General features: G+C 45.5%; 1 protein-coding gene across 2 annotated transcripts; it reads right to left on the reverse strand.

Annotated features, from left to right (window-relative positions):
• Positions 1 to 1,444: 1,444 nt before the first annotated feature.
• LOC147603141 (nucleobase-ascorbate transporter 12-like) lies at positions 1,445 to 10,375 on the reverse strand. Of its 2 annotated transcripts, XM_086797012.1 has the most exons (11): positions 9,076 to 10,375; positions 8,892 to 8,989; positions 8,605 to 8,775; positions 8,384 to 8,484; positions 8,127 to 8,262; positions 7,963 to 8,013; positions 7,582 to 7,869; positions 7,216 to 7,450; positions 2,338 to 2,624; positions 1,947 to 2,203; positions 1,445 to 1,854 (listed from the first exon to the last, which is right to left on the reverse strand). In XM_086797012.1, exons 1-10 carry the CDS (start codon positions 9,635 to 9,637, stop codon positions 1,982 to 1,984), a joined length of 2,151 nt encoding a protein of 716 aa, XP_086653138.1. In that variant the 5' UTR covers positions 9,638 to 10,375; the 3' UTR covers positions 1,445 to 1,854; positions 1,947 to 1,981. The 2 variants fall into 2 exon arrangements, with proteins under 2 accessions (XP_086653138.1, XP_086653137.1); XM_086797011.1 differs by having other exon boundaries at positions 1,445 to 2,203.
• Positions 10,376 to 13,671: the final 3,296 nt, after the last annotated feature.

The raw sequence follows: 13,671 nt of genomic DNA on the forward strand, positions 1-13,671 counted from the left end.
AGAGAGAGAGAGAGAGAGAGAGAGAGAGAGAGAGACTACTACACTCTCAAGAGAGTTTTTGCATGACTCAAAAATCTTCTATTGATGGATGTTATGAATAGCTTCAACGAGTACAATGCTTTTATAGGCTTTAAAGCCTTATCTTTTGACACAACACAAATGAGGCAATGACACCTGGCAAGTGCCTATAACATCACTCCTTATCACATTCACACACAAAACGGCTATAAAAGGTTGTTGACACACAAACACACTAAGTCGTCTAAGGGGTGGTTCAAATGTATGTGGACACACAAACACATACAAGGACCGGTTGAGATTGACCTTTACTAAGTTGTGCCTAGTTAAACCTAATTCCTTGTGCCCGCCAATGCTTCCTTGAAACCCTAAGTTAGTATGAGAGAAAGTTTAGAACCTCTCAAGTATGCACGAGTTTCTCTCTTTCTAGGCGTCTCATCTACACACAGCCATATGGATGATCTAGACCTTCGATTGGCTCTACCTAACCGTAACCTCATACCACACAGCCATATGGATGATCTAGACCTTCGATTGGCTCTACCTAACCATGACCTCATACCTCACATCCATCTTTCTTTTGTTAGACTCAATAGACTATCTTAAGGTTTCCCCTTTTTAGGTTGGGGGACCTTACATCTATCTCACAATCCAAGTTCCAAGTCCAAATCAAATCCAAAACCAAGTCCAGATCAAGTCCAAGTCTAGATCCATGTCCACGCTAGAGCACTTTGACACATAGCGGTCCAATGAAATAGGGTGCTCTTCTTGAGAAGGTTAGTCAAAGGGGATGCTATAACATGAGTTCCACCGATTGAACCCCATGGATTTGTGTTTCAATTATCCCCAGTCCTTCTCCAACTCAAAACTATTTAATAAGCTGAGATTTGAAACCTTCAAATTTGGCTCTACCTTGCTAATGCAACCCCTCTATATTCAACCTTTGTTCTTCAAAGACCAACTCCTTGCTACACTTCCCAAGCCTATCCATGTAAAGAACCCATTATATATAACCATATACAGAGCGCTCCCCATGTTCAGAAGAAATCTCATATTCAAGTTGTTATCTTGGGTGTGCGTTTGGCCTTCAAGTACACTACCTAATTGACACTGATCTCCTCAAACTCCAACTCTGAAACTTGGCCCTCATTAAAGGTAGCAGTCAGGCTTAGGGTATTCTGAACTTCAAAGGACATTTTACCTGACATGATCCAGGAAGGGTCATTGGGGTCATAAATGAGGATCCTTTCATTGGAATGATCTACAAGAGAGAGAGAGAGAGAGAGAGAGAGAGAGATGCCGTGTGTGCGTGGGGGTTGGTTTTGGGAGGTCTGTGGATGGGAATTGCAAGGGGGCTACTTCGCATAATGGTGAAAAGGGGAAGGGGGAGGGGGCTACTTTGCATAATGTCTGGCACAAGCTGTTGTCGAAAACCATAACAGAAATATTTTTGCATAACCAAATCGGCTCAAGTATTAGAAAAAGGCCATGGAAAAAAGTAAATGGCCTTCTCATTGAGTGTATTGAGACCTGTGGAGGACAGATGCACTCAGTTAAAAATAACAACAAAAGCTGTCATGACAAGGCAACGTTCTGATTTGTTGTTAATGTGAGATCCTGCTTGCTAAGGCGAGCACTTTTTTAATGGCACAACTCTATCAGCTTCTTACACTGCCTGTATAAGTGGAGACCCAGAGCTCACAACTTGAAAACGAAGTTTTCACATGAAGGGTAGTCCAAACACTGTCATGTGTCAACACCGCATACAGACTCCGCAGTTGGATCACCATTGGGTGCAGAACCTGTACGGTCTGTCTAAAAAAACATCACCGTGCCCTGGAGAATTTCCATTTTTTGAATGCATTTCTATAAAGAATAAGAAATCTCAATCAAATCTTGATACATAACTATTGACAGAGATCCACTACCTTTGCCAAAAGAATGATCACTGCTGAGACACCATTCACAAGCCTACCCACTTGACCCATCTCAAGCATCGTCCAAAGCCAAAGGGCAGACCATAGTCCATTGCAACAACTGGCTCATCCCTTGCACCCTTTGGTTTCAACCAAACATAAACACCCCTTTCCTGTTTACTGCCAGGCACCGTATTGTCCAATATAAATGCCACAAGAAATGCTATCACCATGTTCATGGAGAGAAGTGTATTAAGGATATAATTCAGCTGCATAAGAGATGGAGGAACAATGTTAGAGAAATGACTATGATTATGCAAGACCATCTGCAAATAGCCATCATTAAGTTCACCTAAGCAAAGGTCAGCAAGGCCACTTGTGAACCCATTCACATGCTACTTACCCCAATAAAACTCGTACGAAACGGCCCATGAGCTTCAATAATATAAGGCTGAAGATTGCTTGGCGTGGTTGCTACAAAGTCAGGACTAACACCATAATCTTGGAAGTAAGCAGGAATTGATAAGGATAGAAAAAGTGCAAGACCCACAATCACAACATTGCGGGAGCTTCCTGTCTCACTATAGCGAAGATTTGAAAGGCCCAATGCTGCTAACATAGCCCACATTACGCAAAGAAGACCAGCCACAATAACTTGTGGAATTGAGGCAACGAGTGCTCCAACCTTGCCTGTCCAAGAAAAGAATCAGAAGTTCATGCATAACTCTCTCTCTCTCTCATACCCACACTGTAACATGACACCCATGCAAATAATTTTGAGATAACACCCTTCAGTATGCACAAGCATCTAAGCGGGAAACTTCTACCCCTATTATAGAAGCTCCATTGAGATTTGATCAGCTCTACAGCACTTCTATCTAAGTAGCAAATACAGCAATTTCAGCAGCACAAGCAGGAAATGTCGGAGATTCACGCCTGTTTGGCACAAGTAGCAACTGCTCCTACTGTCAGAATACGCAGCGGAGATGATGACCAGATCTTGGAACACGAGCAAAAACGCAGGCAGAAAAACAGCACAAGAGAGAGAGAGATGTAGGCGTGTAACTCTGCTCTGATATACACAAGAAGATCCCGAATATGATACAATGAGTGGTATGGGGGTGGGGACCTATATATATGCCCCCACATCAGCAGTCAGCCTGCTGTAGGAGGGCAGCCGACTGGACACAAGAACCTCCACAACTGGATAATCACAGTCGGCCAGCATCAGAATGGGTCGGCCAGCATCAGAATGGGTCGGCCAGCACCAGAAGAGTCCCACGACTCATGCACTACAATCGGCCATGTCACAGATGCAGTCGGCCAGGCTCAGGGTCCTCCTACCAGTACTAGACTGCCTCCCATGCCACAGAAAAATGGGAAAAAATAGGGGAAAAATACGGGGAGTGAGGAAAAATGATAAAACACCTGATAAGGGCGGGAACACCCACAACAAAGGCCCTGGTGTATAAATCTAGACAGGAGATGACTTCTAACACCCCCTCTCAGCTCCTAGCTGTGAAACCAACCACAGGGAGCTGGGGTGCCGCCTGAGCAAATCCTAAGATAGCGACTTCGTGAAGAGGTCCACCGTACTGTCCTCCGTCGAACAGAACTCCAGCAAGATGTCATCAGCAACGATCTGTTCACGAACAAAGTGCCTCAGGATGACCATGGGTTCCTCCAGTGGAAGCCCAAGCCTACTATGCAACCTCTGCATCTTCACCACCTCCCAAACAGCATCACAAACAGCCCGGTACTCTGCCTCTGTTCGCGACAAGGCAAAAGATGACTGTCTCCAACTGCTCCGTAAAACTGCTCCTGGGCCTGAAGTAGATCCCCTCGTGTCCGGATCTCCTCCCAAACCGAGTCACTCCACCCGTGGAGTCGGACTCCATCCAACAATCCCCCTCCTGTGTACAAGAGTCTCTGATCCTTCGCATGCCGCAGAAACCACAGGAAACGCAATCCTGCCTCCCAAAGAGTCGTCTGCAACCATGAGCTCAACCGCCTAGGAAGCTCCCGTCCAATCTGGTGTCCATCAACCAGATCAATGAACCATACAGCTCCTGAGTCAAAAAGGCATCACACCGCTCACAAGGATCAACACCTGTTACGGTGCACAAACAAGTCCTGGAAACCTGATGAAACTTGTCAACCACCCCCTCTGAATCCGGAACCACAAAGCCTGGAGAAACCACCTCCTTCTGCAAGTAAGCACCTGCCACCTGCCTGGCTTTCCGAAAGGTCCCCGTGGAAAGAACATCCTCAACAACCGGAAGTTCTATGTCCCGAACACTACGAGACATCACAGCATAAGTGACCTGTTCAGCTTCCTCTGACTGATGAACACAAGAACTACCAATATCAGTACTGGAAAGTTCCTGCCAACTGCTGCCATCTACTGGCAAGCTATCCACCATCTGGTCCCAGAAAGCCTGTACCTGCAGCGTATCCACACTTGAGTAGCCATTACCAGACTGCCACTCATCACAATCCTGAGGACCTGGGAGAGAGAGTGCTGTCCACCCGTACGCCAGTCTTGCAAACCTGATGCACTGACAACAGATGAAAACCAAGTGCCGGAACATACAACACCTGGGAGGAATGCTTCCCCCCTCTCCCATCGGGAACTATCTCCATCCTGCTCTCACTCTGAACTGGGATAGTGGACGTATCCCCAGTAAGAATATGACCAGAACACCTGCAGAGATCCTGTAAACCGGAACGAGAAGGAGTCATGTGCCTGGAAGCACCACTATCGAGAATCCACTCGCGAGTATCCGTTTGCGGAGAGTCCTCCAATCTCCTCCCTGCCTGAAGAAAATGAAGCATTGGTGTCCATCACCTCCACGTGCACAAAAGCCGGAGTCTTCATGATTGCTGCTGAGGAATCTTCACCCTTCTCGGTCTTCCGCTTGGGACATTGCCTCCAATAGTGGCCTTTCTCACCACAATCATTACAGGTCCTCTCTGCCTTTAGTTTCTCGCGGTCAGCGTCGGACTTCTTCTCAGAAGACTTCTCCGATGAAGCCTTCCCTTTGCCCGAGTTACGGCCTTTCGACCCTTGGCCAGTTAAGGCCTCCGAACCTCCACCCTGAGGAGGGTTCGTGAATCGTTCCTCCTGGTCCAGGACCATGGGCACAAGCTCCTCCCACGTGATGGTGCTGAGCTTGCCACCACTGGTAATCAAAGACCAGTAAAATGCTGAGTACGAAGAGGGCAAGTGTGACAGCAACGTTATGGCCATGTCCTCTGAAGATATCTCCTTCCCAGCCTGAAGAACTTCCTGCTGAAGAGCCTACAGCTTGTTAATATGCTCCCGCATCATCGACGACTTTGCAGGGTCCCGCATCTGTACTTCCAAGGAAATCCTCTTCATGGGCGACACCCTGTTGTAAAGTGAGGCCAAATGCTGCCATATACCTCGGGCCAGCGTCATATGCTTTACATGATTGATTACATGTGGTGTGCAGTTGAGAAAGATAAACGAACGGACCCTGGCGTTGACACGATCCCACATCTGTGTCTGAGCCTCCCGGTCCTTTCGGGTCGACGGTAACTCCCCTTCCTCTACTTCCGGCTGTGGAACACCAACAACGACGAAATCAGCGAGGTCGTAAGACTCCAGAACAGATTCCATCATAACCTTCCATATGCCGTAGTTGCTCCCGTCCAACTGACGGCCCACCGGGAACGTGGGGAGTGTCGGGATCTTCACATGTCTCTCGGCCATCTCAAACAAATCTACCATTGCGGGGATGTACTCTGAAAAGGGTGGGTGGGTGGGAACAAAGAAGAACTAAAACCTACAAGTGGCTGTCCAGCAAATCAGCCCGGCTTCACACAAATCCCAAGACCTATCTAGAGCCTAGGGCTCTGATACCATGTCAGAATACGCAGCGGAGATGATGACCAGATCTGGGAACACGAGAGCAAAAACGCAGGCAGAAAAACAGCACAAGAGAGAGAGAGATGTAGGCGTGTAACTCTGCTCTGATATACACAAGAAGATCCCGAATATGATACAATGAGTGGTATGGGGGTGGGGACCTATATATATGCCCCCACATCAGCAGTCGGCCTGTTGGAGGGCAGCCGACTGGACACAAGAACCTCCACGACTGGATAATCACAGCCGGCCAGCATCAGAATGGGTCGGCCAGCACTAGAAGAGTCCCACGACTCATGCACTGCAGTCGGCCATGTCACAGATGCAGTCGGCCAGGCTCAGGGTCCTCCTGCCACTACTAGACTGCCTCCCATGCCACAGAAAAATGGGAAAAAATAGGGGAAAAATACGGGGAGTGAGGAAAAATGATAAAACACCTGATAAGGGCGGGCACACCCACAACAAAGGCCCTGGTGTATAAATCTAGACAGGAGATGACTTCTAACACCTACAAGCATCAAAGCTCATGCACTTGAGTCTTGAGCAGCCTGCCTCCCAGTGTGATAGCGAATGAGCTATCACACTACCAACCCTTTTCTACTTATCTCAACATGTTGGAAATCAATGCTCCACCCTTGTCATTGTGTGACTATGCAAGTAACAGATTGCTCTATTTTGTAAGGCCCCCTTTACGAGTAGCCTGATCATACATGGGCGCCCTACGGTGCCCAGTTTAGATACTAGATGTTGGCCATAGAGGACCCGATGGTTAGGAGACGGATTATGTAGACTTGGCACTATGCCAAGTACGATGCAAGTACATGCAAGTCGATAGACTGCACCCTAGGGTGGAAGGAGATCTTCTCTGGACTTGGCAGACTTGGCACTATGCCAAGTAGGAGCATGTACGTGCAAGTCAATAGATTGCGCCCTAGGGTAGAAGGAGATCTTCTCAGGACACCTCGTCCCCAGATTGCGAGGCCCAAACAGGCACCCAGATGACCTCAATGGGCCTCAAAGCTACGCCAAGACTTGCGGTTTAGTCTATAATAGTCCCAATCGAGTGATGCGGTCAATTTGATCCATGTAGACCGATCATAGGATGGCTGACACATGGTGGTCGAGAACTCGCACATGAAATGTGCCCTCAAACAAGCCATTTGCAGGCCATAATAAGTGCAAACAAAGGGCTGGTTATGACCAGAAAAAGTGTGGACAGCCACCTAAGAAACAAGCCATTTGCAGGCCATAATAAGGGCAAACAAAGGGCTGGTTATGACAGAAAAAGGGTGGACCGCCACCTAAGAAAGTGCCCAAGCCACAAACAATATAAAACACGGAGAAACAAGCACAGAATGAGTAGCAGTGCCTCCATCAGATAGCTCTTACCAATAATGGACAAGACAATCAAAACACATGCCCCAAATTCCACAGCTCGACGACTTCCCATCTTGGTTACTGCAATCGTGTGCACATTCTCAGTGAGTGTTGTTGCACCAGTCCCAATGCCCCAAAGGCCTGCAAGTGCACTAGTGATGCCTTCCATTCCAATGCCTCTGCTTACAACACCCGGAGTGGGAGCTCTTGATGCCACTAACAATGATGACGCATGGTACGAGCCCACCTGCAAAAACCTTAATTACTAAAAAGATCTACTCTCTCCAAATACACTAGCTCATCCATACATACAATAATATCAGATCTGCAGCCTCATTATACTAACTTCAAATACTACCACTAGCAAAACACACTTACGGAGTCTACGGAGGCTATGATGGAGGCAACAATCATGATAAATGCCGTTTTGTAATGAAATGTTGGTGTTCCCCATTGAAAAGGATATGGAAATCTAATCCAAGCAGCTTTCTTGAATGCATCGGAAGTATCGGTGCGGCAGTGCTGCATGGTATATGCATGTCTCCTGCAGCTTTCGGATACAATATTTGATATAGGAACATTGAAATCACATCCATGATAGTTGTAAACTCCAGTTGCTGTAAGTAAGAATGCATATGCCCATGTGATTGCAAGGCCTAGTGGAACCTGAAAAGAGTGGAAAATACATGAGAAAACTTACAAAAAAAAGAGGTCTAAAAGATGAACAAAAAGAGCCCACTACTATGATGAAGAAAATACCGCATAAACTTGAAAAATTCGATGACCCATTATTGAGACCTTCCTGAGATGCTGTCAAACAGCAGCAATGTATTAATAAACTTTAGATATACACCTCAAATATCACATTTGCTTCCATACATGAACGGCTGCTCAACATCCAGAATCAGGCAAAGCATACTAACCAGTGCAAAAAATACTATAATCACAATCTGAGGAATGCCGATTTCTAGGCATGTACCCACAATAGGGAAGCCATACGTAAAGAAGGAAAGACCAACGGCAGCTACAGTCGGTGCCACAACCACTGGATTGATTAGCCTGCATGCAATGAAATATTAAGAGACTACAATGCCTTATCTCATGCATCAAGCTTCCAATCCTACACATGCTATAGAGTACTGCATTGAAGCGGGAGGATAGATAAAGACCTTGCACACACCTTAGAAAGACCGCCATCAACCCTGAGTAGCCAACAAACATTTGAAATAGAGACGCTACAATTATGGCTCCTTGCAACTCTCTCATGGTATCTTTAAACCTCTGTAATTCAGAAAGTACAATAAGACTCCCATACAAATCAAAAGTGTCCTTCACAAGGCTAGAATTTAAATGTATAGCAAGCTTATATTGACAAACAACTTGCGAGAATTAGATGCTTACATTGTCACCTATACTTGAAAAGTCAGATGAGTTGATGATTGCAAGGGCAGGTGCCAAGTAAACAAAGGAAGCTCCTTGTATAAGAGGCAACCTTGAACCAAAAAATGAATGCAGGAGTGTTGTGATGCCTGAGACCAGGAACACCGTTGAAATCACATAGGCTGTATCTTTCTGAACAGCAATCAAAAGATCAGTCATCAGAATGTAAAATCGAGCCCTAGCAGCTTCAATGAAAGTCTGAACCTTGTGATATCAAAGGTGATCAATGACTAGAAAAATCCACTTACATCATCCCCTCCCATTGCAGGAACAATCACCAGTGGTATAAGGACAAGGGAACCAATTATGGAGACAAAATGTTGAACCCCATATAGGACAAGAGGAACTGCACACATGCCATAGATGATGTGGTTGAGTCGTTGAATATGGTAGCAGTATTCATCAGAGGTGAGAAACAAATGAACCACTTACCATATCCAGGGGTTTCGCGGACTCTGTACTTCATGTGCGATTGTTTGGCCATGAGTGCATCCTCTGCATCTTGAGACTGGGACATGAGGTCCATGTCCGTGTCTTTGTAGCCTTTGATGGGCTCAATGCGGATCTGCCCTCCACTGTTGTCCATTACCTCTGCATTGCCGGCCCCCCCTCTTTCTGTACCCCTTGCAGGAACTGTGGGAAGAGGGGGTGGTGGAGCGGGTGCCGGATGGGCGGCTACAGCTGGTTTCACGTAATTCTCTGGAACCTTGTGTAAGTTGCCCTCTTTCTCTCTAGCTCTGCTGCTGCCATTGGCTTCCCTTCTGCCATTGCTGCTTGCAACCACGACTTCAGGAGCTGAAGGGGGGAGCTCTGCTGCTGGGGGAGGGGTTGCCTTCCCCAGGCCCCCTCTACCCATCTCCACATCCCTTGACTCCGAATCGCTCGCTCCGCTGGCACTCTCACCGGATAAGTTGCTCTTGAAGCCCGTCCTGCGTGCCCACGACCCACGCAGCCTCGGGTTGTGGCTGGATTCAGATGACGAAGAAGGCTCCATGAGGGCCAAAACCTGTCGACTTGGTAAATGTTTTTCTTTCAATGCCGATGCTTCCGCACCATAGGTAAACTCCACCAAATCAACTGAAATGCCCTTCTGGTTGAGGTTTTCTCTGAACAGCTCGGAGAGTCAGCGACCGAATGCCATGGAGAGCTCAGAAGGGCTCACAATAGGGAGACCCGCATGACCAGAGAAGTAACACAGATGTGAAGCAACCCGCGCCCGGACTGTCGTCCTTTGGAAAGTGAAATTGAGATGATAGAGCTCTGGAGAGACGTTAATGGAGCTGTAAGAGGCAATGGGTTAGTTGGGTAGTGTAGCGGAATGGGCTGTTATTATAGTCTAGTCTGTTCGATTTGTTGGGACTCGGGAGGCCAAGTCAAAGAAGTGCCATAGCAGAGCACATAGGAACTGCTGCAGAAAGCTTGAGTACCTTTAGCAGAGGCAAAGGCCCTCGAGAAGTAAGCCACAGTCACATGGCAGCGGAGGAGAGTCGGAAACCGTAGTAGAGTAGCAGTCAAGGGATGCCTGAGATTAAAGCCTAATTGGGCAGGTGCCTTTGTGGAGACTGAAGGTGCCGTTGATCATGAACAAAAGGCTTTACAACTGCCTTTCCATTATTCCAATACCTAGGTTTAGGTAGTATCACTATCAAATATATTTTCACAAGCTAATAAGGAGGTTTGCAAATATATATATATATATATATATATGCCCCCCCTCCTTTTTCTTTTTCACAAACTAATAAGAAGGTTTGTAAATATATTATATTGGCCGTCCCCTAGAGACCATCAAAAATGGGGCCTGAGAGGGAGTCCCACTCAGCGCAAGTGTCACGCTGCGTAACCCCCCTGGGGGTGATGGCACGGCACGTGGGGGGGGGGGGGGGGGGGGGGGGGGGAGGCAAGGTATGGTAATATTTACCACGCTTTTTGTTGGTGCTACCTAATTCCCCAACCCATGCCTGTAAGTCAAAGAACGAATTTGCTTGCATGTGTCATGGACAACAAAAACATGCAAATTGCCCATCCATGCCTCTGCTACCTCGTCCAAATCCATGATGTCGTGCAAAATGAAATGGGTTATAATGGTCTATCTAAGCACACAAACATTGGATGTTGCACAAAATGTGGGGGTCTCCAATGATGTGTTAACACTCTTGAACTTAGAAGGTGCAATGTATGGGTGAGGAAGATTACAAGTTGTGGATGTGCAAATCGCTCATACATGCCTTACCTCCCTCCTTTTAATGCAAGATGTTGCGCAACGTGGTTTACAAGGTGGTGCAAAGCATATACATAAAAGATTGTATGTTGCTCCTTTTTCCATGCTCACAATGTCACTTTTTCTTTCTCATGTGGCATTACCATTGTAAACAAGTCACCTTATAAGGTGCAATGCATGAACATAAAAAGATTGCATGATGCTCCCTTTTCCATGCTCACAAAGAATGTTATTTATTCTTTCCCATGAGGCATTGCCATCTCTAATTTATAAAGAGCTTTTTTTTTGTTCCGTCCATCAATCAATCACTTCATGTCAGTCAATTGCATCCAACAAGAGTGTCTTCAATCAAGAATAAAAGTTCATCTCTCTTCCTTTCAAGATTATTAGTCATGTATAATATGTGTATGAGAAAATCTCACAAGCAATGCTTAATACCTGAGCATATCAAGATTTTGACTTTAAGTCACTATGCAAAAGGTGAGCCATTTGGCATGTACAACACTCATGATGTAGCCCTCTTTCAATAACTTTCCTCACACTCCTAGCCTTCTTCCAATAATAGTTGTTCAAGAGGACACAAACGCATGTTACATCTCACTCTTCGAATAACACTCCTCTAGAAAAAAAAACACCTCTACAAAGGTCGTGCCTCCTTGCTTTTCTAGAGCATCTAAATCCCCAAGAGTTTTTACACCCTTTCTCTAAGTTTACTCTCAACCACACACACATATGTTGTGATGGACCCTTATAAATAAGGCTTTGTAAGGTGTAAAATTTTGTTAAAAGATTGACTATAATACTCACACAACATCAAAATTGTTAGCAATTAGAAGCTTTAAACAAAATACTCCTCTCTTCTTGAACTCAAAACAATAGATATATGGGTGACTTTACAATGCTACCAAAATACTCCTCTCTTCTTGAACTCAAAACAATAGATATATGGGTGACTTTACAATGCTACCAAAATACTCCTCTCTTCTTGAACTCAAAACAAAAGATATATGGGTGACTTTACATGCTACCAAAATCCCCTAATTGCAACAAATTAACTACTCTCTCTCTAACACACACACACACACACACACACACACACATCCATGGCTACCCATGTCAGCTTCTCCCACATCACACACTCTATGACTAGTCTACCAGTGTGGGTTCTCAACCCTAGAATGGGTGGTGTGATGATGAGTGTTTGATGGCCACCGAATTGTGCCTCTTACTACGTGAGAGGGAAACTAGAATAGATCACAATATGTGAGATGCATGTAGCTTTTGTCGACACAAGAAGAGGGCTTTCCTTACCAGATGGGAACATAAATTTTATTACCTCTTCCTAAGTCGAGACAATTCAGAGGCTTGGCACATTTTGGACGAGAAGAAAACCCCCACCCTCATCATAGAGACTGCTTCATATGGGAGGCATATGCGAGGTAGCTATATGATGCATTGGATCATCCTATACCATAGATGATGGCACACATCCCCAAGCCCATGTCATCCTATCTTTTCAACTATAAATGTCATTAGGGCCCTAAATAGCCTAATAGAAGCTACATAATGGGAGGGAAAGAGGTCACGAGGATTTACGAGCGGATAACTGTACACATGGACACCATGTTTTAGCCCCCATTCTTAGAAGCTTATTTAACATACAAATATGTGAAGGTCCCCCCCCCTTTACTGAATCACCAACACCATTGCTCCCATTCATACACCTCACAGATCCTAATAACTACAGGACTATTATGATTGGGCATAGTATGGCCATTCATTCATGGGGGTGGTGCTTGAGGACATAATCAGCTCTCTAGTGGTGGCAGAGTATTCATAGTGCTGTTGGGCAAGAAGGTAAGAAGTTTCTCCACATTGAACGATAATATTCACAAGGCAGTTGGTCAATTGGCATAATATGGCCAAGATCTATGGGGTGATGCTTGAGCACATAACTAGTATTCATAGGGCAGAGTACTTGCAGTAGTCAGTCAGACGGGTTTTAAAAGAAGTTTCTCCACATTGGACCATATATTGACTCTATGGGCATCATAGAGGAACCACGATCATGACGGAAGCATGTGTATTACTACTTTGTGAATTTCCACAAAGCTTTTGATTTGATCCCTCGATCTTGCCTCATTTTGATGCGCCTGGTTGGATGCTTGCAGGAGTTCCAATTATCACATGATGCGATCTGAGCTCTGATGTCACTATATGTTAGTCTCTCACGAGAGATTTGTAGCACTATCGGGGTTAAACAAGTCTATTTGCTCTTGTTGACGCTATTTAGGCTACATATTGATAAGATTGCGTCCTTTATGGGGTAGAGGATCACCTTTGGCCTAAATAATGGTGCCCATATTTCTATACGCCGATGACATTATCCTCATCTTAGATTCTATACGCCAATGACATTGTCCTCATCTTAAATTCAAAGGAGGTATTGAAAAAAACACCTAGATGCTTTTGATAGATTCTGCAACAGGAGAGAGACCTTACGATTAATTTGGGCAAAATGAAAGTGACGGTATTTAACACCAATAACAGCGTGACATCTCTGGGACCACCTCACAACTATTCTTCCTATTTCATAGGGGTGTGAGTGGAGATTTTATCGAAATATGTCTTGGAGTTAGATTTACAAGCCTCATGCTCAGTGTATGACCATTGTTGCCAAACCACTGTGACAGATTAGCACGAGGGCATGCCTCATGGCCCTTTTGGAGAGACAGTGCTTCTAGGCACATTTTTAGGAAGAACCCCACACTAAGTGTTAGCTCTTTGACACCTTAGGGTGCCCACATTAG

Source organism: Cibotium barometz, chromosome 65 (assembly GCF_041138505.1).
Source record: "Cibotium barometz isolate CiBa-2024 chromosome 65, ASM4113850v1, whole genome shotgun sequence".
NCBI classification, from domain to species: Eukaryota; Viridiplantae; Streptophyta; class Polypodiopsida; order Cyatheales; family Cibotiaceae; genus Cibotium; species Cibotium barometz.